Source organism: Thermobia domestica, chromosome 6 (genome assembly GCF_964235325.1).
Source record: "Thermobia domestica chromosome 6, izTheDome1.hap1.1, whole genome shotgun sequence".
NCBI classification, from domain to species: Eukaryota; Metazoa; Arthropoda; class Insecta; order Zygentoma; family Lepismatidae; genus Thermobia; species Thermobia domestica.
Window position 1 is genome coordinate 244,570,346 of NC_137459.1, and position 24,767 is coordinate 244,595,112.

The window sequence follows — 24,767 nt, forward strand, 5'->3', positions numbered from 1 at the left end:
AAGACACAGCTATAGATCATGGAAACTTTTTGGATATTATTCCTTTCTTAAGCAAATTTGATCTTCTGCTTAAAAGTAATTTAGATAAGGTCACCGAGAAGAGTCATATACGAGGAAGTAAGCAGGATAGTGGTCGCATAACTTTTACTAAACACGGTGAATTATGTTTTGAATGCTATCAGCATACTTATCAGAGAAGATATTTCGAAAGAAGTCTCTCAAGCTTCAATATTTTCTGTTCTATTAGACACTACTCAAGATATAGTAGTTTCAGGCCAGTGCTCTGTTGTTTTACTGTATGTTGTTAAAATGGTTGTTAAACAAAGTATTGTTATCATTGTAAAATGCATAACTACCACAGGCCAGTGTCTTTGCGGTTTACTGCTGGAAATTCTGCAGAAGTTGAACCTTGATATTAAGAAGTGTATTTGAAATTCAACCGATGGCTCAAGTAACATGCAAGGACAATATTCGGATTTTTTAAATTCACCTATGATCAGTTACACGTGTGATTCAGTTGATTTTGAGTTTAACGGCCCTTTTAGCAGCGAGGCTATATGAGAAAGGACATACTGATTTACGGCAAATCCGAAGCACATGAGCTCCCGCCGGAAATCGAACCCAGGTCTCCCACGAAAAGGCGCATACGCTAACTGCTTAACTACTAAGAAACTCAGTTACACGTGTGGTGTTACGCTTATATACTCAATCATGTCATATGTGATCTGACAAAAAATTGCATTGATTCTGTGTCATTGTTCTGCTGAATGACTGTGCGATATTTATACATGAGTCTTATCAGTGAATGTACATTTGGAAGGTCAAATGTTAACAAAGGCGTCTTACAGTTATTGCGGAAACAAGATGGTAGAAAACACACTGTTTTTCAGAAAAAGTTTGGTCATTTTCCTAATCCAAAAAGTGCTTTGTATATAGAGTTGACCATAACAATTAAGGAAATTGCTTCTACAGAAAATATCAAACCAAAAGCTAGGTGTAAAGCGAAAGGATATATAAAAGATCTTCTCAAGTTCAAAACAATTCGGACAGCAGAAATGTTCCTTAAGATATTTCAAGTGACGACCTCTCTGTCAAACTATCTCCAAATAGAGCGTGCTGCTAGTGTAGTCCTATCGGATGGTGCAGACTACTCTGTTCCAACTGAAAGAGTAGAGGGATGATTTTGAATCCGTTAAGAATGCAGCATTAAGCTTTGCAGAATGGGCCAATAATAAATTTGAAGACTTAGAATGTGATTTCTTTTTTTCTATTGACCTATCGACAATTCGCCTTCAGAGATGGACAAAGATTTTTCCTGTGAATATGAAGATGAAGCTGCTTCTATCCAATGACCAGGTACTGCATCGAAGCATTCAACACAATATTGGACATGGTAGTTTTGAGTATTTCTTCAAGATTCAAGAAGCAATATACTTTATGGATTATTTGGACCCTAGCCACTTCAATCAAGTAACAGAACTTCCAGACGTGCCTTTCGATAAACTTACATATTTTCTGAAAAACTTCAGTTGAGAGGTTTCCAAGGATACTATAAATGTATTCTCTTGGGTTTTTGAAGGAAGTGGATATCCTTGAAAGGCAGTCTTGATGACGAGCACAACCGAGGTAAAATGAATGTGCTGATGGTGCAAGTGACTCAGAATTAGGAGAAAATACATTTGTTTACAAGGAAAGCGAATGCAAAACGTGTTGCAAAATTGTCCAATGTGCTGCCTTTTTAATTTTGCAGAATTGTAATTTGTGCAGTAATACTTATCCAGGTTTCCAGCATACAAATTTTTATTGACTTTGCCATTAACTCAGGTAACATGTGAAAGAAATTTTTCAAAATTCAAATTAACTGAAATACATTAAAAATAGGCTAACGAGTACCATGTCTCAGGAACATTTGAAAACATTTATGTTGATGTCTATTGAAAAAGATTTATTAAAAAGTATTTCGAATGCAAAAGTGATAGATACAGTAGCATCAAAAACTAGTACACTAAAACATCTGCTAATTTTGTAATATAGTATAGGTTCTCCTTGAACTTCATATAATATTTTTGAACAATTCAGAATAATATACTGATGAAACAATATCAGGTTTTAATTGTCAATTGTTAATACTATTGACTTACTGTAGAAAGAAAACTGTGCAATTGATTTGTGACATTGAGATGCTGGTGGCCCTTATGGAAGAAAGCGCCCGCACAGCTCTAATAATGCCTATCCGTCTCTGGTCCAAAGCCTGGATAAAGTGTGATGGAAATAAGCAAATATTCAAATATTACATATGCAAGATTCTTGCTGGTCTTGGTCTGGCAAGAATCTTGCAGGTATGGTCTTGGTGTTGCGAGAATCTTGCAGGCATGGTCTTAGTCTTAGCCTTAGTCTTAGTCTTGGTCTTGCATCGGTACTTTTCTCAGCACCAATCTGTTCAACTTTTAACCTTATTTTGGCCGATATACATATACTTATATACCGCCCTATCAAGTGGTACGTTTTGTCGCCTGACATTATTTGATTTGATGGTTGATTGGAAGACTCTTCGCAAGTAGCCCTCCAGGCAAGTGGTACGTTTTGTCGCTTGTCATTATTTAAAGTGTTTTTCGAAAACCCTTCACAAGGAGCCCTCAAGGTAAGTGGTACGTTTTGTCGGTGGTACGTTTTGTCGCTAGTACGTTTTGTCGCGTATTCCACACCTATCATCCCCAAGAGAGCCACAGAGGGATGACATATGCAAATAATCCAAAATGACTGATATTAGTGAGGAGAAGTTAAAAATAAAAAGTCACGGTGAGTATAACATGAACAAAGAATAGATTCAGTCGAGATAAACCGGGTAATCAAACGTTGAAATGAGCATTGTATGGGGAGTTGGGGGATTTAAATATTTTCACAATCTTCGTCATCCTGTGCGAATGACTAGCATTTTAGCTAGTATAAAACGGAAGGCAATGGCTCCGAATTTTACTCTAAGGAATAACAGCGATAAGGACTCTGAGGAGTTTCAATTATAGACAGATTTCCATTTTATTCAAGTTCCGGTTTCTACAAGTACAACTGGATATACACTTCCTCTTCTGAATGGCTTGTGGTAGGCGCATACACTTAAATCACTTGTAGTGTATATCTCTGTGAGAGTTTGACTACAAGCCTTGCTACTCGACTAGATATACTATCTACCTCAAGGACCTTGTTTTTCAATTTTTCGTTGATAAGAAATCCCACTCCGCCGATCTTGCCACATTCTGATCCTCTGTATTAGAATAAGTGTCCGTTCTTCAATTCGCTTAATTCTTCTCCCTTTCTTCTTACTTCGCTCAATCCGACGATCTCCCAGTTGATTTTCTGTAGCTCTTCTTCCAGCTCCTGGAATCTTGTTTCTGAAGCCAGGGATCTTGAATTGTATGTAGCCATTGTCAGTTTTAAATGGTAACCTAGTCCGTAACTCCGGGGATTCTTAGCACCCTCTGCCTGCATGTGATTCTGAACGTTGCCTTGCCCAGACACACTTCTGCTTCCAGAGAATGAGGGCCTTGGCTTACTGTGTCCTATGATGATTGTTTAAAGAAGTTGGAGGTATTTGGCAAAAATCACCGTGCCGGTCAGGCATGTTGGTGATAGCCCTCCCTGTTCGCCTTCCTATCATTACGGAAACCTGTAAGTTTCACCGTAGACAGGAAGTTACCAGTCTGCACCACTAGGAGGTACGGGTGGTTCCATACATCGTCGACTAATTCTCAGCGTGCGGGTCTTCTTCCGGTTTACTACTAGACACCATTTCGCACATTATATATATATATATATATATATATATATATATATATATATATATATATATATATATATAGAGAGAGAGAGAGAGAGAGAGAGGGTACGTCATTTATAATGTCCAACCTTGATAACAGAAAAACGAGAAGAGGGAGGGAAGAGAAACCTTGCATGAAGAAACTGTAGGAAGGGTGACACCTAGCCACGTATTGGTTAATATCATCGGATGAAAAGTGTTGCCAACACTCAACACAAAGTTGTATTTTTTTTTAATAGCACTACGTTAAGTTATTACCAATTTTAAGTCTACATACAAATCAAAAACAAACAATACCACTTTTATTGTTCAGTGTTTCAAACTAAGGATACTATAGTATCACAAAAATCCAGAAACTTCCCAATTTTGGAGGCCTCTACAACAGTAAGGACGCAAGTGAGACGGGTGGAGCATCGCACATCGAAAGCAAATTAGTATCGAATACTATGGTCAGCATATGATGTATTTCTATCAAACAGAAGAAAAAAGCTACAAGGAATTCAAAACTTGACTTCTTGCAAAGGGCTTTGTTTCGAAAAAGAGCTGAGATAAGTATCACATCTAATTACGTAGATTATTTTCAAAAGATGTAATAATCATAATGCCGTTTACAGCAATTTGGGTGGCATGTTGTTTGCAACGGTGTTGTTTGCCACGACTCGATTTTCGAGTTGTTTGCCACGAAGTATTTACATTCCGATCTTATCATATCTTATTATCGTGAAAATTTACACACATCTAGAGTAAGAGGAAGGGTTGCCAGGCACCTCTGTTTTTGATCCTCTGGAACAAGTGGTAAATGTTCTCGCCTTTGGGACGAGAGAGGTCTCATTAGAGTCGCTGTTGAAAGAGACTCAAAACAAACATCAAACAAGAGACATTAAACTCAAAACAAATGAACACAGAACATCATTAATATCACAATAACTTAATAAATTGATATAATTGCATTTTCTCTTCTAACGGAGTTTTAATATTATCTCCTGTTGTATAATTTTCTGTTTTCAATTTCAATTACGCCCTACCACTGGCGCAAATCCCCGGGGGGACGAGGAGGACATGTCCCCTCCAATCTTGGAACTGAGGGGGACTGTCCCCCCAATAATCTGACAAAAAGTTCTTTGTGGGAAAGTGTGATGATTTGTGTCCGACTTCCACAAAGGAATGTAAGATGAAATTGATTTCTCTTGGCTTTTCCATTTTTTAAAAAAGAATCGTATTCTGTAGTATTTCAAACTGAACTTCGTGCTGTAGTGCGTTTAATAGTCTCATCAATATGTATTAATTCCACTTCCGCTACTTGGGCACAAATTGTAATAAATGCCAGAGGAGGATATGCCTCTCTCCTTATGCTTGAAAGTTGTCTCAGCTGTAGGCACGGGCACAAATTCCGGGGAAATGGGGAGACATGTCCCCCCCAACATAGGAACTAGAGACTCTCCCAATAATCCGATTTGAAAAGTGCTTTTTGCAGATAAGTGTGATGATTTGTGTCCGACTGCCACAAAGGAAAGTGAAATGAAGTTTGTTTCTCTTGGCTATTCCATTTTTAATGAAAATGAAGGCGTGCAACTGTGTGTGACGTAACCTGATATGAAATCTTATCTCCTCGTCTCCCCTAGGCCCTAGCACGGGAAGAGTATAGACTATCCAATGTCAGTAGAACCCATCTTTTCAGTAAATGCGTATTTAATCTATTTCTAGTATCAGCCTAGGCATCTACTCATGCTTCGTAAGCTAACTACCTCTGTAGCCTATGGAACCCGGAGGTTCAATGCTGCGTTCACAAAAGCTCTCCACTGACTTCTATCCTTAACCAACTGGACCCAGTTTCTACTTTGTATTCCTATTTTTACGAGAGACATCTTAATATTGTCTTCCCATCTGCGCCTAGGTCTTCCTAATAGTCGTTTTCCGATTTGTCTTACCGCTAACACTTTGAAAGCGTTCCTACTTTCTTCCATCCTGGCTATATGTCCTGCCCACCTAAGCCTCTTAGACTTGATGACCCTAACTATCTTTGATAAGCAGTATAATTTACGTAGTTCCTCGTTATGAAGTTTCCCATTCCCATTCCTCTTGGGTCCGAATATTCGTCTGAGCATTTTGTTCTCAGATACTTTACGTCTATGTTCTTCCCTCAGAGTAAGTGACCATTCCTCAACAGAATTCGCGACGACAAGAGATTTTGAACTGAATAATAACACGAATTTCCTGTTTTTAGTCGACATTTAATTTCTTCGTGAATAGATTTTCGTCTGTTAATATTGATCCTAGATATTTTAAAATATCCACTTTATCAAAAGTATTATTTAATATTTTAACGCATTCATAATTTCCCGTATTACGGTCCCGACGCACTTTCATGTATTTAGTTTTCTCTGCATTTACTTCTAAACCCTTGTCCCTGCAAGCGTTTAATAACACCTCTGCATTTCTTTCTATTGTTCTCCTATCATCTATTAAATTTACATCATCAGCGTACGCATAACCTGGTGAACACCGTTCAGCTCTAGGCCCTGGTTGCTATTTTTGATTTTCCTTGTAGCGTATTCCAGGACAAAGTTGAATAATAATGACGACAACGCATCTCCTTGTTTCAGGCCATTCTCGACGTGAAAGCTCGTGGCCCAAAATTTTCCTATCCGGACTTTATTTTGGGATTTATTTAAACATGCTTTAATTGATCTAATTAGCTTTTCCGGCATTCCGAATTCTGTAAGAACGTTGTACAATGTTTCTCTCCTAACCTAGTCGTAAGCCTTTCTAAAATCAATAAATAGTTGATGTATTCCCACTTCTTTTCGAGTATTTGGCGAATGGTAAATATTTGGTCGATAGTTGATCGATTTCTTCTAAATCCACACTGATAATCTCCAATAATTTCATCTGCGTATGGAGTCAATCTTGCTAATAGAATGTTCGAAAGGATTTTATAGGATGTTGACAGAAGAGAGATGCCTCGATAATTATTACAGTCAGTTTTGTCGCCTTTCTTGTGGATTGAAACAATGATTGATTCTTTCCACTCTTGTGGCAATTCTTCCTTGTTGTAGATAAGGAGAATGAGTTTGTGTATCTTGTTCCACAATTTTTCGCCTCCAGCTAAAATTAACTCAGCCGGAATTTCGTTTACACCCGGAGATTTGTGTTTCTTTAATTTCTTTATAGCGATTTCTACTTCTATTCGGTTGGGTTCTGGAATATACAATTCTGCGGTGAGTATCTCCCTTTCTCCACGCACATTTGTTTTTGACTGGGTGTTAAGCAAATCGTCAAAGAAACCTTTCCATCTATTTAAAATGCTATCTGTATCAGTGAAAACTGTTCCATCAGCTTTCCTTAATGTATAAGCACGAGGTTGATAGCCTTCCTTAAATCCGTTGATCTCTTTATACATGTCTCGAATGTTTTTATTTTTACTATTATTTTCAAGTTCTTAAATTTTAGCTTTCAAAAAATCGCGTTTCTTTGTTTGGAAGTTTCCCGCCTGATATCGACGAAATTTTGTGTAGTTATTTCATTCGGATTTTTTAGCCAACATAATTTTGCCTGTTTTCTCTTCTCTGCTAGATCGAACCATGGTTTGTTCCTACGTATTTCCGTGTACCAATTTTACTTTTGAGAGAGGATGCTTCGTAAGCAAAGAAAATAATTCAAATGCTAAAATATTTTTCTCCATAATCTTAAGGTTACATCTTTTAACTAAAGAGTATATGACATGCGTCAGATTTCTGTAACGATACATGTAGTGTTATTGAGATTATCATCATTTTGCTCAAACAGTATTGTTGCGTCATACATAATTGATATTCTTTCTTCATAGTTTTGGGGAAGTCATTTATATTATTATATTATTATAAAACAATTTTAACGTTGATCTTTGTGGATGCCTAATTAGAAATATACCAATTATAAATATGCGTGTATTCAGATTTAAGAATGTGTTCACGGCAGTGATTTGTAATACTGATATGTACAACTACTTCACCTATATCGCCTAATATATAATATACTCCACAACAGTTGATCAGATTCATCTACCGTAATATGAGTTTCATCTCCCTTCTCTAGAATAAGGCGTACTTAGTATTTTGTTTCGAGGGGCTATGCCCAACACAAGGAAGGAAGTCGGAGTGCAATTGCCCATCTGAGTTTGAGAATTAAATATATTTTAATTTATGCATAAATTGAAGTTATAGTGGCAAGAATTGCAGACCGATAAATCCTATATATGATATGATACAAAAACTTATGAGTGAATCTAACCCTTTATTCTATTCATACAAGAAAAAGGAAGCATCCTCTTGGCCTTCCTAACTTCCTTGACTAATTATTCCCCCGGTTTGATTTTCTTTAATTCAAATATTCCCTTCTTTTAAAAATAACTAAACGATATATTTTTTCCTTTATTATAATAACTAAAGTCCTGTCATGTTGATATCCGCGCATGTTGGTGTGGAACACCAGTTTCGCTTATCAACTCCTCTTAGTTTTGGTGTTACTGATGACGGTCCACTTGAATCACAACTGACAACGGTCGATAAAGTATGATAGGCGAAATGAAAGAAAATAACGTCCAGAAAAAGAAACAGAAAAGTAGAAAGGACGAAAGAAAGAACAAAAGAACGCAGTTCTTACATGGAATGAAATTTGACAAATACAGTATTATTTCTGAACAAAGAGCATAAGAAAATGGAAAGTCAATTGCATTCTTAGAAATGGTAAGAAGGATTATTGTTGTACGTGGAATGCGAAAAACTAACAAATTTATTTCGGGGGGGGGGGGGACTTGAGCCCGATAGCCTCCTAAATACGCCACTGAAGACAATTCTGCTCCTCTGATTCTTCACAGCATTGTTTTTCAACTTCATAAATATTTTGAACATCGCTTATATATATATATATATATATATATATATATATATATATATATATATATATATATATATATATATATATATATGAGAACGGTCTTACTCGTCCCAATCAATGTTGAAGACAGATTTGCGCCGATGCGTCCTACCCTTATGCCGTGTAAGCTAAAGGATATGGTAATGATAAGAATGAATGAAAAATAGTGTAATGAAGAAAATGGGAGGAAGAAGAACCCCGAGAAACCTCAGACACACTGTGTTTGTCCACCACAGAATCCACTTCGCGCGAGGAAATTCTGAAGTTCAGGAAACACAAATATAACATCAATTTATAATTTTTATTGTGAAGATCCGAGAAAGTAGCTGCACAGAGACTGACTTATATACTTGTTTCTCTTTGACAAAATTACAACTGAAGTCATCAGAGTAGATTGTAGTTAATTTCTTAATTGTGACACTGTCATCCAAAGTGTTTACTCTGAGAATTGCTTGAAAAGTCAAGTAAATATATCTCATTTCTGTACACCGAGAATCCACCTGAGATACGATCTTGTGTACGATTACATAAAAAAGCCAATATTTTAAATTGTTCTTCTCTGATTTCTTCTCGGAGTGGTTCAGTATCAAATGAGGGATTCAATTTCTTACATTGATATGATCTAGATTTTATCTTCAAACGTCCGGAAGAATTAATGGTTGTAACTTAGAGAAATGTAACCTACCCGTTTCTTCTGCCATAGGTTTTATAGTCTTAAATCGTACACAGGGCTCCCTTGTGGCTATGTGGATAGCGTACGCGTCTTTGGTATGGGAGACCCGGGTTCGATTACCGGAGGAAACTCATGTGTATCGGAAACTATGTTAAGTTGTAGGCCCAAGGCTCATAGTCTTCTGCTGAATGGGATGCTTAACTCAAATCCACTCCAATTCGTGTACATTCCATCTTGTTTCAGAAATGCTATGGAGGGATTGCCGACCCTTGTATTTTAATAATCTCTGTGGGACAAATTTGATTTTCAGTCTTAGCGTCCCGTTCATCATCGAGGCTATATGAGACGTGGACCTACAATTTAATGTGAAATCCGAACCAAATAAGCTCCCGCCAAGAATCGAACCTGGGTCCCTACGCTAACCGCTCATCCACTAGGGAGCTCTTTGTGTGGACTTGAAAATACCCCAGTAACTATACATAAGTCACTAAATTTTTGTATTACCAATAGACTAAATTTTTCTCCCTTCACCAAAGGTGTTTAAAAGATCGCTAAATCCAGATTTTTAAATCTAATTTTAACTTGATCTCTAGAAAGGTTATGAAATATATACATATATATATATCGCGTATCGCGCTCCCTCTAGAAGGTTTGGGTCCCCATTTATCGGGATTCCTATATCCCCTTATTGTTAGTCCTGATGATATGCCTAGATTTAACGTTGGCTACACAGTCGAACACAAACAAATTGTAGGCAATATCAATTTTGAAAATGCACTTGGAGAGTTTCTAAGCAAACAAATTATTATATTGAGTGCTTGAACTCACCTTGAATAAATTTAACTGTGGCGTGAACAGCTGATAGCGTAGTAACCCAATAATGTGCTTGGGACAATTCGTATTGTATGCATTCTGTTTATAATATAATAGATTTGATTATTATAATATGCTCATCTGGCAACCCTTAGCTTATAAGTCGATTTTGTATAAGTCTTCACGACTGTGGTATAAGATAAGCTAGAGAGAACAATACCGTGGCAAACAACACCAAAATGGAGTCATGGCAAACAACACGTAATAGCAATTTGATATTTTACATGGTTTAGGAGATGTGATAATGAATGTTAATGTTGGCAATACTGCTAAAAGTCGTGAAACTAGGAGAATATGTAGTAATCACGACTCCCAAAAACTGTTGGTCAAGTGTCAAAAGTACGAAAACAAACAACGATCGTTTTAAAAATTTCTCGCAACTACGTCATTTTAAGAAGTATTGCCAACTGTAACAAGTATAGTGTAATGTCCAAGAGGTCGGGCATCCGAAAAATATAACCTCAGTGCAGAAAGGGGGCAATCACTCCAGCAAATAACAAGAACATTCATTTTTAACAGTTATAAATTCATCAAAATTAACATATAAAAACAAACAAATTATCTCATTGCGTTAGAGCATGTACGATTTATTGAACTTTTACATCATGTCTCTCCGGTCTTCATAAAATAACCAACTTTTTTTTTTTTTTAACATATACTGAGTAAACGTTAATGTTATTTTAAATGGTTACCTCGTTCAAATCCTCAAATATCTGGGCGATGATTTGATTACTTTCTATTAATTACTTTTAGTTTGTTGCTTGATATTCATAAATACTTCCTTTCTGTATGCTTTTTACTAGACTATCCAGTTATTTGATGATAATACAAACAGAGTTCGGTGTTTTCCGTTTGGCAGATTTGTCAATTGGCAGATTTGGTCATTGGCAGATTTGGTCATTGGCAGATTTGGTAATTGGCAGATTTGGTAATTGGCAGATTTGGTCATTGGCAGATTTGGTAATTGGCAGATTTGTCAATTGGCTGATTTGTCCATTTTCACGATTGGCGCATATGGTCATTTTCGCGTTTGGCAGATTTGGTAATTGGCAGATTTGGTAATTGGCGGATTTGTCAATTGGCAGATTTGTCCATTCTCATCATTGGCGCATTTAGTCATTTTCGCGTTTGGCAGATTTGGTATTGGCAGATTTGGTAATTGGCAGATTTGGTAATTGGCAGATTTGGTAATTGGCAGATTTGGTAATTGGCGGATTTGTCCATTGGCTGATTTGTCCATTTTCACAATTGGCGCATTTGGTCATTTTCGCGTTTGGCGCATTTGGTAATTGGCAGATTTGGTAATTGGCGGATTTGTCATTTGGCGGATTTGTCCGGGTCCCATCGACGGAACTCATCTGATGTTGACCAAATTTGGTACACTGGTGCACTGACGAGATAAATATACGCATGAAATACTGTTGTATGCAAATCTTTGGTTTCAGAGTTATTGTCTGTCAAATCTGGGTTTGAACTCAATGAAATCAAGAAAATTCATTAAAACGGAATTGATGAACTTCATCCGATTCTGACAACTTTGTACGGTGATAGATAATAATGAGAGAAGTATGCATATGAAATATTGTGATGTAAAGACCTTTGGGTTCACTGCAAGGCCATTAAATTTTGCAGTTTTGACAGTGAAATGAAGGAATTCACTTAAATGCGATCGATAAAAGTCATCCGGTCTTGACCAAACTCGCATAGTTATCGAGTTCGACTGTTCAGTACATATGATCAATCATGCAACCCTCATTGCTGACAGGCATTCAATAAATCAGTTAAGATACAGAAAACACGACCGAAACGATGGGAAGTGTCTAACGCAAGCTTACACAACCCCACATGATTTGAGGGAAGTGCCAAAATGAACTGTGTTTAGGGAATGCGATTTTTTTTAACCAAAAATTTCCTTCTGAAATAATAAATGAAATAAAAATTACATGTACAAATGTAAGTGATATTAAAAACTAGAAAATTTTGATAGAATATATAAACATTTAAAATTGTTATGTATATTCACATTCCCCAGCTTGCGAACTAGTGGGTTCTTTTTTTTATGGTCACTTGCCCCGTCAGTGACTCCTTCCAAATATATGGCCGAATACTGCCCACTGTATATATTTAGATGTCTTCCACCATCAGACAATTTTATATTATTAATTACTTTGATTCCCGGAAGGAAATCACACCTCTCATCCTGAAAGAGACACACTACAGGTTTAAAATCTGTACTTACCACACAGCCTGATGAAAAAGGATTCAAGAAAAAGAACTAATAATAATAGTAATCCTCTTTCCTGGAATGAATACAATATCACTTTTATTCTTGTTTATAAACTAATATGATTTAAAAATGCCCTACAAACGTCTTCTATCTGAAAACTAATGTTGATTATTCACTTGTGATCACACAACTTTTTTTTTTTTTTTTTCTGTTCGTGCGCACTATAAATTGAAATGTTGGACATCACCTTTCTTGAAGTGTCTTAAGAAATATAAAATGAAGTTCCTACAAACTGAAGAGTTCATGGAGTAGAATATCTGTCCAGCTAAACACACTTATTTTCGGTTTTATCACACATGTTAGACTTTTCATTTTATTTAGATATAATTTTTAAGTCTCCGATGAGTCCAGTTTTCGGAGAAATACTAATTGATGCGCTGCGACTAATAACACTGTTCTTTGACTAATTACTCATTTTCATGTCCTGAAATATTGACAGTTTTTTTAAAAATAAAAGCACAAACTTTGCCACCGAGAACACAGGCATTAGCACCAGTTTTCAGAAGTTGCATTGTCCGTTAATTTTCACCATAGTCTCCTGGTCAGTTTTCTCTGTGAGGAGACCTTCCTCTTCGCACTTCAAACAAAAACACACCAACTGACCCTCCTTTCTCCCTCCAGCGTTTCTTTCAAAACTGTCGCTCTCTCTCCCCCGCGACTCCATTCCACATATCCAATTTCGGAGAGGGACGCTGTCTGTCCGTTGGTTTCTTTCATGCTTTCTTAAAAAAAATCTTGTGGAAAACTTTAGGCTTTTCTTCCGTGTTATTATAATGTAACTTCTAAGTACGTCACTCCACACACAAAAGCTCTATACTAATTGATATATATACTCAATACATTCACTTCTATCTGAAAAACATTTTTTTCATTGTTTGTAGACGTCCGGTTATTTTTTTTTTTTTAATTTGAACTAGGCACTGAATTTTTCGATTATATTTAGTTATATGATTTAAAAAGTAAGAATATTATAGAAAACATGTTAAAATACTTATATAGACTAACATAGCACATCTAAATACACCTGTTATCACTTGAAAGTGATTATTTGGTTGAATTCTTTTTCGGTTGGGTGGCATCGTCCACTCTCAGGTGAGAAGCACAACAGTCCTTCTAGATGCCAAAGTAATTACTTTATGAGATGAAATTTTACATTTACTTGAAATGAATGAGGGCGCGTAAAGGTAATATATTTACAAGTACGGCAATTCCAAGAGCATTTGGAAATTCATCTATTTAATTATATATCAAATAAAAGAAATATCAATACGTCAAGTGCAAAATTAAAATATCAATATGCAAATAGGTAAGATATTTGCATATTGAAAAAAAAAAAAAAAAAATGCATATTATTCTCAAATTGCACTTGGGAAAGGTGTGCCTTTCTAATATCTTCTGAAAATTTTCCACCAAAATACATCTCTAGGTGAGGAGTAGTAGGCTTTCATACGTACGAAATTGCCTAATGTTGATTAGTCTTTTGTTGCACTGAATGCTCAAAAATAAAGTAAAACAGCTGTTAAATCAATAAAGGGCAAATTTTTCTCCGCTGTACAAAGTCTCTTTGTTAATTACAAGTTAATATACCAAATTTCACAACTCCACCTTGAACGAATTCTCACATTGAGCACTATTGGAATGAAGAATCGGAAATTTCAATGCTTAAGATATTGCCCCTCTTTTCCCTTTTAAGAGCGGAATTTTCGACAAATCTGAAACTCGTGTTATTTTCAATGAGAAGTTTATACGCCGAATTTAATCTCCCTAACCTCAGACATTTGTGAGAGATTCCATTCTTGAGGAAAGAAGAAAGAAAAAATAAAAGAATCTTCCTTTTCTCATCTTCCCTTACAATAAGTTTTTCTTTCCTATCTTCAGAAATCTTATCGTATACCTTGCTTACGCGACAAAAGGAGATTTATGCCCAAATTTTTCGTTTGTAGCTATAGTAGTGCGGCCTGGGAGCTGAGTGAATGAGTCAGTTTTACCCGTTTACATAACAGAGAATCACTCCCCGATTGGAGTGATAACGTGAGAAACTTGAGATAAACGTTCAGGGACGATGTGTAATGGGAGCTCTTGAAGTGGAGGTGCTGCACACTATTAGTAGATTTCATGTTTACGTCATTCCTTGGACGTTCATTCTCAAGTCTGCCCTCTACACTAAGAAAGGTGATTGTATGGTTGGAGAAGAACTAGGTACTTGTAGTCTACAAACTATAGTAGTAGTTCCAGTGCTGGTTGAGCGTAGGTTAATATTAGAAAATATAATCAAAAAATCGAAGTTAGAGAAAGGATTGAAGTGTTGATAAGTAGAGAAACGGTTGTTATTGGCATCCTATGAATAGGCTGGCGTATGCGGGAACTATGCGAGTACCCATACCAGTGCCTTTGATTTGAGGATAACAGTTATTTTTAAATATGAAATTGTTCATGTTTAAGACAAACTGGCCAACTTAGATTAGGAAGTTCGTCTGGGATTTTGAGATACGAAACCACGTATTTAGGATTTCTTTAGGGCAGCGTTTCTCAAAATGTGTTCTGCGGAACCCAGGGGTTCAGCAAAAAGTTCCATATAAACTGACCTCGAGGAAAAATTCGCAAGTTTCTATCTCATCTAAAAGTTGGTCTGAATTTTGGGTCCTTCGGAACTGTTATTGGAAGTTTGAACAGGAATAATATATAATATATATATATAAATTTTTGAAAATATCGAAAATGACAAAAGCTCCTTTCCGACACTTCTTTCGAACCGTAATGAAAAAGGTTTCGAAATTGGAAAAAAACTAACTAAAAATCTTCTGGGAGGTCTTTTCCCCCCTTTTTTCGAGTGGGAAATTTCAACTTTTTGGACTCTCTTCGATGTACAAAATAATACCAAAGAAGTGAATATAAAAACAGAAGTCTGTATCTCATCTAAAAATGGGTTAGAATTTAGATGACTGAGTCAGTATTATCGTCAAAAGATTGACATTACTATTACAGGGCTTATAGCGGTCTGGTCTCTTGTAAATAGTTGAAAGGTGACCAAAAGCAAACGAAAAAGTGACCAAAATCTCATCATGCCCCTTTTTTCCTTTGTCAATTTCTCCATCACCTCTCTCTCTGTTTGTTGTTTTGGTTCTTCTTTACTTCTTTTTTAGCTTCCACCTTTCTTAGGTTTTCTAAGTATGCTTTGTAGTTACGGTAAGCACATAAGAAGCTTCTAAGTGGAACCAGTTCTGGCCTATTTCCGAATTTCTTCATCCCAGACATTGTATGAAGGGGTAATTTGGATAAGGGCGTATCGACCTGCTTCCGGTAAAATGAAAAATGAAATGAAATTTTGAGTTTTAAGACCCACGGTTATGCCGGTTAGGCTAAAGGAGACGGTGATTATGAGAAATGAATGAAATGGTGGAATGAAGAAAGTGGGAGAAAACGGGAGAACCCCGAGAAAACCCACGCACACGGTGTTTGTCCACCACAAAGTTCACTTGGCGGGAACAGGGTTTGAAACCGAGACCCCATGCACCAGAGGTGAACGCTCTACCACTGAGCCACCGCGGCCTCCCGGTAAAATGAGATATACATATTTTCTGCAAGTATAGCATGTCCGCATGTGTCTAGGTGGTGTTAAGGTAATATCTCTGCTCCGTAGCGAACTCCTGTCTCCAAAAATATTGTATGAATACGTTGATTCATTGGATAACGGCGTTTGTTTTTCTGCTCCCCTGAAAAATTGAAGAATTGCTAGTTACGCCCTTATCCAAAGTAACCCCTCATATTTAACTTAGCATTGAGAGCTCTCAAAGCCATGAAATATTCAAATTCATCACCTACTCTTAAGAACATACAAGAAGCGTAAAACAAGAACATGATGAACCACACACACACAACCTTGAGTGGAGCATTAACTATTACGAGAGAAAACTAAAAGACTGTTATGATAGAAGAAAGAATAGACACAGAAGGGTTCTCAACCCCACCTTGAGAGCTTAAGTATCCACAAACTATCCACTGTGCTCTAGAAAGAATAAAAACTGAAATGAGAATAAAGCTGACTGTTTCACATGTGACAGCAAGTACTGAAGCTTTCAGAAGAGTAATTAACAAGTTTCTGCCTTTTTCCATTTATTTTTATAATATTTTTCTTAGAAAACTGCCAATGCAAAACACACATCACATGAAAAAGTCACTTTTATTTCCCAAAAAAGTAACTTTTAGTTATATATATATATATATATATATATATAATATTATATTATAGTTTTATATTATATATATATATATAGGATCGCTATGAGCCCTGCTATTATAAATTCTCGAATAATTTAATACTATTTTCTTGGGTTTCGCCGTTTTATTTTTGACGTTAAAGGATTCCATGAATGAAAAAATTCGAGAAACGTTGCTTTAGGGCACTAAGAAGTGGGATATTCGTGTGTAATGATTATGTCTATGGAGGTTATATAATACTAGGAGACAGTGTTGAAGAGAATAATGGATACGAATTTATCTGTGCCTTTGAGGCAAGACAGAAGAGCAATGACATGGTGTCAGAGGTAGCAGTCACGTAAAGTAGAAGTCTTTGGAGGGGAGGGGGTACAAATACTGAAAACAATGAGTTTTCCTGGATTTGTGGATTTTGAGAAGAAAATATAATTTAGAAGTGATAGATATTTTTGAAGGTACAAGATGATGGATTGAGACAGGCCCTGGAATGGACCATGGTCAGTTAGATTAAACTGGAATTTCATTGCGCCATATCATATGTCGTAATTTCGCAGTTCGTACTTCCCAAATGGAAGTGCAGATTCTTATTTCTATACTTTACTAAGTTTATTGCATGGTGCCTCACAAAACTGTGCTACTTCAATATATAAATAACCTTTATTTAATTACAATAATGCAAATACGAAAACAGACTACTGCTGTAATATCCCAGATATTTTGAAGTATCTTAAAACCTTCCATTTTGAAGAAAACCGTAATTTAGTTAGTCACTAAAGGTAATTAGGATACAACTGACCAATGAATTACTTACCCTTAGACAATTTCTTTCTCAACTAAATTCCAAAGATGTCTACAAAGATTGTCTAAAGGAGTATGGGACATTTTAGCAGCGCTCTAAGACATAAAGTCATTTTCCTTTTTCTGTTTCCCTGGAATTTTAGTTCAGAAAAAGACGGAGTATTATTTATTTTTGTTTAAAATAGTAAAACTCACCTCAGGAGTTGGAAGGCTGGAATACTTCTCGCCCAATGCACAGATAAAAATAATAATCTAGACGCACTTTCACATATATAATGAACGTTGAGGTAGGCAGGCATAGGACTGGGGGTCTGTAGGTTAAAAGGCATGTGCTGGTCTGTTAACAAAGGACCTTCCATTTCGAAAACATTTTCATTTTCGTATTCAACCCCAAGGCCTAGAGCATCGTTTCCATTTAAACTCTGCAATGTGAAACCAAAGTCAAATATTAGAGCTTGTTAACTACAAAAGCAAAGAAATATATATATTACACGTTAGTATTTTTGTCAGAAACATATTTCGATATCACATACTAGTAAATTAAAAAACATTTTCTAAGTATTTTTAGAAAGATCGACTTTGTATTACAAAATGTAACACGAGAAAATATTACTAAACATCTGAACCAACATTAATTTACGTGTAAAATCCACATACATAATTTTTGTTCAATTTTGAAATTACCTCTATTTTTGTCTTCTTTCCATCACGCAGACGCATAATTCAAAATAGTAAATAATTGTCATGAGGTGTATCGTCTGCTACTCGAAACAAAACCATAATTTTACTATGTCGTACTCTTGTTAAACTTAACAGACCATTGAAGGTTTAATTTTAAACAGAAGAGCTACAAGAATTAGTTATTTTATTATGACTTAGGCAAGAAAACTACAAGTAACAAGAAATAAAAGAAACTGCAACACTACTGTATCTGAACATTTACAGAGCAACACTATAAGGACAGATGTTTATCTTGTCGTATGAAACTTAATATCAATAGTTGTAACACAAAAACCTTAGTAATTCAACAAGTGAAGACTCCACGTCGCGTAAACTCCACTCATTATTGAATGCTGAAGTTCACCGAATTCAGATATGCCCAAAACTCTAACGTAAAATGTTTAGGAGTTGCATTTCATTGGAACTTAACCAGAAACAGAACATATTCTCAATATCAAAGATAAGTAATCAACAAAAGTAATATCCTGAAGTGCTATCTGGAACCCAATATCCTGATTAAAATTTACATTACCTTTTTCTGTTCATGCGGGATACGTGGCCACGAAGATTGGGTTAGTAAAGGTATTGGCTTTTATAGGGGGCTCAAAATTTCAGAACATTATGCTTACGACTCGCACACAGCATTAAATTTCCTATTGTAATTCATTTACTGTATCAATTTTCCATCTGTTACCTACCACCTCGAGATGTTGACAAAAATTCAATCTCGTATCCACAATAGCAACGAACCCTGACAACAAAAGATAGTTCAATACAATTATCATTTACAACCCTTATCAACTTAAGTTACCACACATGAGTCATTCTTATATCTTTCATACTTATCCTCCATATTCTCTTCATTCTTCAATTTGTTTATCTTTTGTACACTAAACTATCCCCGTCTCGGGCTTTCTTCGTATGTTCTCATTAATGTTGAATCGCCATAATGTACAAGGTAGCTTTTGAGCATGCTGTGACAGATATTCTAAGTAACTCACAATTCGTTCACAAAAAATTACAAATTTATAATATTATATATATATATATATATATATATATATATATATATATATATACATATATATAAACTTTTTTTCTGCTTCATTGTTTTGGTTGGGAAATTTTGGGCTTTTTTGAAAATTTTCCTTTAAACCGATAAAGCAGACTTTGTGTCGCTTCTCTACAACAAAAAACTCATTTAATTAGTGGTTGATGGAGATAATAATATGAAACATCGAAAATAAACCATGAATTTCAAAAAGATTTTTTAAAATTCTAACATGTTTACATTATGAATTCCAAAGGATTAAACAATATATGTAATAATATTTTAACCTCTTATATACAATAAGTACTTGAAAAAAATGATACACAAATAACTAGCAAAATTGTATGTAGTATTTTTACTTCAAAATATCACACACCCTCTTTTTGAAGCAAAATAAAGAAAAACATGAGAGAAATCTGCACATCAAGAGCTTCGTTTCGGGTGGTTTTTAAATTCTTGAAATTTTTCAGTTAAATTTTAACTTTCATATACATTGTATGAATATTTCGAACAAAATTTTCACTGATTGATCACATACGTAATAATCTTTACCATCTATCAGATGCTTCGAATCTGCAAAATCGGTAAAGCTCCAAATTCTGTAAAGCACTGACTGTTCCTTAAGTTTGTTCAGAATCGGGAAAGTATCGGATTTTCTGTCCATGGATCATATACGTAATAGACGGTTTATCTGACCGTATGGTTTTCTAGGCTGTAGAATATATAACCACCACCACGGTTTACCCAGTCCTAAAGGTTTCTGAATTTTTAACAAGAAAATTCAACATATCGTTACGAATTTTTTTCTTTTTTGTTTAAAAAAAAAAGTGGAAGAATCAATCACTGTTCCAAATCACAAGAAAAATGACAAAAATGATTGTAACAATTATCGAGGCATTTCTCTTAACATTCTATTAATAACAATGATCCCATACGCACATGAAATTATTGGAGATTATCAGTGTGGATTTAGTCGAAATCGACCAGATATTTACCATTCGACAAATACTCGAAAAGAAATGGGAATTTATTACCCAGTACATCAACTGTTTATTGATTTTAGAAAGGCTTACAACTCGGTTAGGAGGGAAAAACTGTACAACATTCTTACAGAATTTGGAATACCGAAAAAGCTAGATTTATTAAGTGTTTAAATGAATCCCAGAGTAAAGTCCGAGTAGAAAAATGCGATCTTCCATGTCGAAATTGGCCTGAAACAAGGACATGCGTTATCGCCGTTATTATTCAGCTTTGTTCCGGAGTACGCTTTAAGAAAAATCAAAGATAGGAACCAGGGCCTAGAGTTGAATGGTATTCACCAGGTTATGGTGTATGCTGATGATGTAATTCTGATAGGAAAACAATCGAAAGAAATCCAGAGGCCTTATTAAACGCTTGCAGGGACATGAGACAGAAATGCAGAGAAATCTAAATACAAGGAAGTTCACAAGGATCGTAATACGGCAAATTATGAATGCGTTAAAACATCAATAAATACTTTCGACACAGTGGGTACTTTCAAATATCTTGGATCAGTATTACCAGACCAAAATCATACCCACAAAGAAATTAAAGGTCGACTGAAATCAGGAAATTCTTGTTATTATTCGGTTCAAAGTATTTTGTCGTCGCGAATTCTGTCAAGGAATTTAAAGCTTAAAACATATAAAATGATAATCATGCCTGTTATGTTTTATGGTTGTGAAACATGTTCGCTTATGCTGAGGGAAGAACGCAGACTGAAATTATTTGAGAATACAATTCTGAGACGAATATTTGGACCCAAGAGGAACGAGAATGGGGAATGGCGGAAACTTCCTTGTATTTAGGAGTGTTGTTAAGGGGGAACTACATAATTTATACGGTTTACCAAACATCGCTAGAGTCATCAAGTCTAGGAGGCTCAGGTGGGCAGGTCATGTAGCCAGAATGGAAGAAGGTAGGAAAGCTTTCAAAGTTTTAACTGGAAATAAAATCAGGAAACGTTCATTAGGAAATCCTAGGCCCAGATGGGAGGACAATATTAAGATGGATCTATCAGAAATGGGAATACAGAGTAGAAACTGGATTGAACTGGATAAGGACAGAAATCAATGGAGAGCTTTTGTGGCCATAGAAAAAGAGAGAGAGAGAGAGAGACAATACATTTAAGTACAACTGCACAACAAATATGGGTGAGTGGTTAGCTTTCGCGCTTCTATCGTGAAGTCCGAGATTCAACCCCGCATTCGACCATTTTGACAAAAGTTTTTCTTAATTCCATTTGTGAATGTAGGGATAGTACGTGTACTGAGAGTCCTGGCGGACTTCCTTTCTAATCGTTTTTAAATCTTTGTTATTACTAATTACCAGCAGTGATGTATTTGCGAAGAGGGTTACGGTGGGGATGTCTTTCGGATTGAAGCCTCTACCCCGAAATTGCGGAATTTCTAAAATAAACTAAATATTAGTTTTGCCTTTACTCATAAACTTCAAGCTGTCCTCAAAAAATTAGGAATTTTTAGAAAAACTAAGCATTAATAAAAAAATCCCCTCCCAAAATACTTTTCTAAATCCGCCACTGATTATCAGTATAAAATGGTGTTCAAGATTGTATCTGGAAGATTATAGCTGAATATACAAACGAAACGAAATATTTGTTATGCCTGTACTTAAACTTAAGCTCCTCTTAAATAAAAGTTAGGAATTTTTTAGAAAAAACAAACATTATTCAGAAAAACCCCTCCCAAATATTTTTCTAAATCCGATACTGATTATTTCTATCAAATGGTATTCAAGGTTGTGTCCGGAAGATTATTGTTAAATCATTGCGCAGCTACAGTATAACGGAAATGTGGAAATACGCTCTGACAGATATATTGAAAAACGTACGCTCTGATGGATATATTGAAAAACATAAGTTTAATTATGTGCTAGAAGCTAGAGTACTAAGCTCTAAGAAGTGAAACACGGATGACTAAAACGAAATGATCTAGAAGAAAAAATATCGATAATTCAGAAGTTTTAAAATAAAGTTAAATAGCTTCTAAAATTGCCCTCAAATACTACGTACTTTATGTTTACTTTAATTCATAAATCATGTGCTCCATCCATCATGATGGTGAATTCCAGAGCGAAATATGGCATTTTGGTCATGGAATCTTATTTAACTTTAGAGTATACTATAAGAAAGCTATTTAAACCGAAAAATCATGAAAATGAGAAAAAAAGCCAAAATTTCCAAAATTCTCGTTTTTTATCCCCAAAAGCCGGCTTTTTATGTGCAAAAAACCATAGATTCAAAAAAGCCGGTTTTTTTCATCTCTAATCACCATATTAACAATGTTGCCATCTCAATATAGTTTCATTTTTTTTCAAATGGTACTACGTCAGGTCATTTCATATTTCAAATTTTCATGTAAAAGGAAACCTTAAAATACCACTCTTTTTTATTCAGTGTTGCCAACTAAGGATGGTACAGCATCGCAAATATCCAAATTTCAGAAAGCTCTACAACAGTAATAAAGCAATGGAGGTAAATGAAAAAGTGCATATCTAAAATAACTTTGTGTTAGATACTATGACCATGATATGATGCATATAGGATAAATAGGAACAAAGTTACAAGAAATGGAAAATTTATTTTTCATGCAGGCTTTATTTCCAAAAATTGCTAAGATATGTATTGCATCTAAGGAGTTAGATGATTTCCAACAAAAACAATCGCAATGGCGTTTACAGTAATTTGATATCTCAAACAGTTCTGGAGGTGTGATAAACATTGGTAGAGTTTGCAACACTGCTTAAAATGACGAATTTGCAGAGAATGTTCAAAATGATCGTTACTTTCTTCTGCATCTACGTATAACACTACAACGATAGTATTTGGTAGTTATCATTACAATAATATTAAGCAGTGTTGCAGACCTTACCTATGTTTATCATATCTCAGGAAGGGTTTGATGCTGCAAACAGCATTATGATTGAGTTGACTTGATTTTGAGTTTAACGCCCGTTTCAACAGCGAAGCTATATGAGTCTGGACCTACTGATTAACATGGAATCCGAACCACATGAGCTCCCGCCGGGAGTCGAACCCGGGTCTCCTACGCTAAAGGCGCGAACGCTAACCGCTTAGCCACGAGGAAGCTCCAGCATTATTATTATTTTGTCAGTTGGAAACCATCTAACTCCTTAGATACGATACTTGGCCCGTTTTCGAAATAAAGCTTGTACAAAAATTTTAATTCCTTGTGACTTGGTTCCTATTTGTCTAAATTAATTATATCATATGGTCATAGTATCCGACATTAAGTTACTTTTGATATGCACTGTCTCGTGCATATCAGTTTTGCTTTTTTTACTGTTGTAGAGCTCTCTGAAATTTGGATATTTGTAATCATGTAACATTCTTAGTTGGTAAAACCGAATAGTGGTTCGTTTTCCATGTAGATTTGAAATATGTAATAACCTGACGTAGTATCTATTTAAAAAATGAAACTTTATATTGTAATAGCAACACTGTTAACCCGGTAATAATGTCGAGTATGTGAAACATTTTTCCCCTTCTGTTATTTGCTTGGTACACAATTTCAGCTATTTCTGTAAATTAGTTTAGAAGTTACAAGAGGGGTCACTTTAAGTGGTTCACCCTGTATACATAACTTCTATTTAAAACCCACCATAATTACTAACATTACACACAACATCTGGAATGATAGCATGCATCTCAACTCTTTAATTACTTTTCGTGTCATTTTATCAAATTTACCTACTGTATGACAGTTAAACTTTTCCTGCTCATTTAGTCTTCTCGCGTTAATATAAAAAAACAACCTTAAACAAACTACAGTAAACCAACACCCTACATAAGAGACAAAGTAACCATCTGCGGAAAAAAAAAAAAAACACCAGTGGTAAAATTTCATTCCTAAAAGTTGGTGTAGCTCTCTAAAGGGATGCAAACTTTAGATCTGGCTAAAAAACGAAACTGAAGAGAGACGCAAATGTTTGTGGACTGTCATCTTACTTCTTTCTCCCGGAAAAATATATGGATCTCGAAAAACTAAACCGACAATTAGTAGCTGCCGATATAACTTTAATCATGACCAAGTCTGGCGGAGTCCAGAAGGACTAAACCTCAGGCAAATTTCTGAATACGTACTGGGGGGAACCTAGGAAAATTGGTACATTTCAATCCTTTATCACGAAAGAAGGAAATAACGAAGTTTTGGAGTGTGCTTATCTATATTCCCAATTTGAATTCTCTCAACTGTGCAAAGGATAAATATTTGATAATTACAATGGTAACTGTACGAGATATAAAACATTTTTCAAGTTTAAACAACTTTTTTTTTTTATTAAAATAAGTAAACATTAAGAAAGTCAATTTCCTAATTTACTCCCTCCACAAAAATGGTATTCAAAGTTCTTGAAAATACAA

General features: G+C 35.5%; 1 protein-coding gene across 12 annotated transcripts in view; it reads right to left on the reverse strand.

Annotated features, from left to right (window-relative positions):
- Window positions 1-24,767, reverse strand: part of Hr78 (Hormone-receptor-like in 78) — a 240,782-nt gene that overhangs the window by 40,279 nt on the left and 175,736 nt on the right. For all 12 annotated transcript variants that reach the window (XM_081762701.1, XM_081762697.1, XM_081762698.1 and 9 more), the window contains one exon: window positions 17,770-17,996. In XM_081762701.1, coding sequence (XP_081618827.1) covers window positions 17,770-17,996 — 227 coding nt within the window. The remainder of the gene's footprint in view (window positions 1-17,769; window positions 17,997-24,767) is intronic.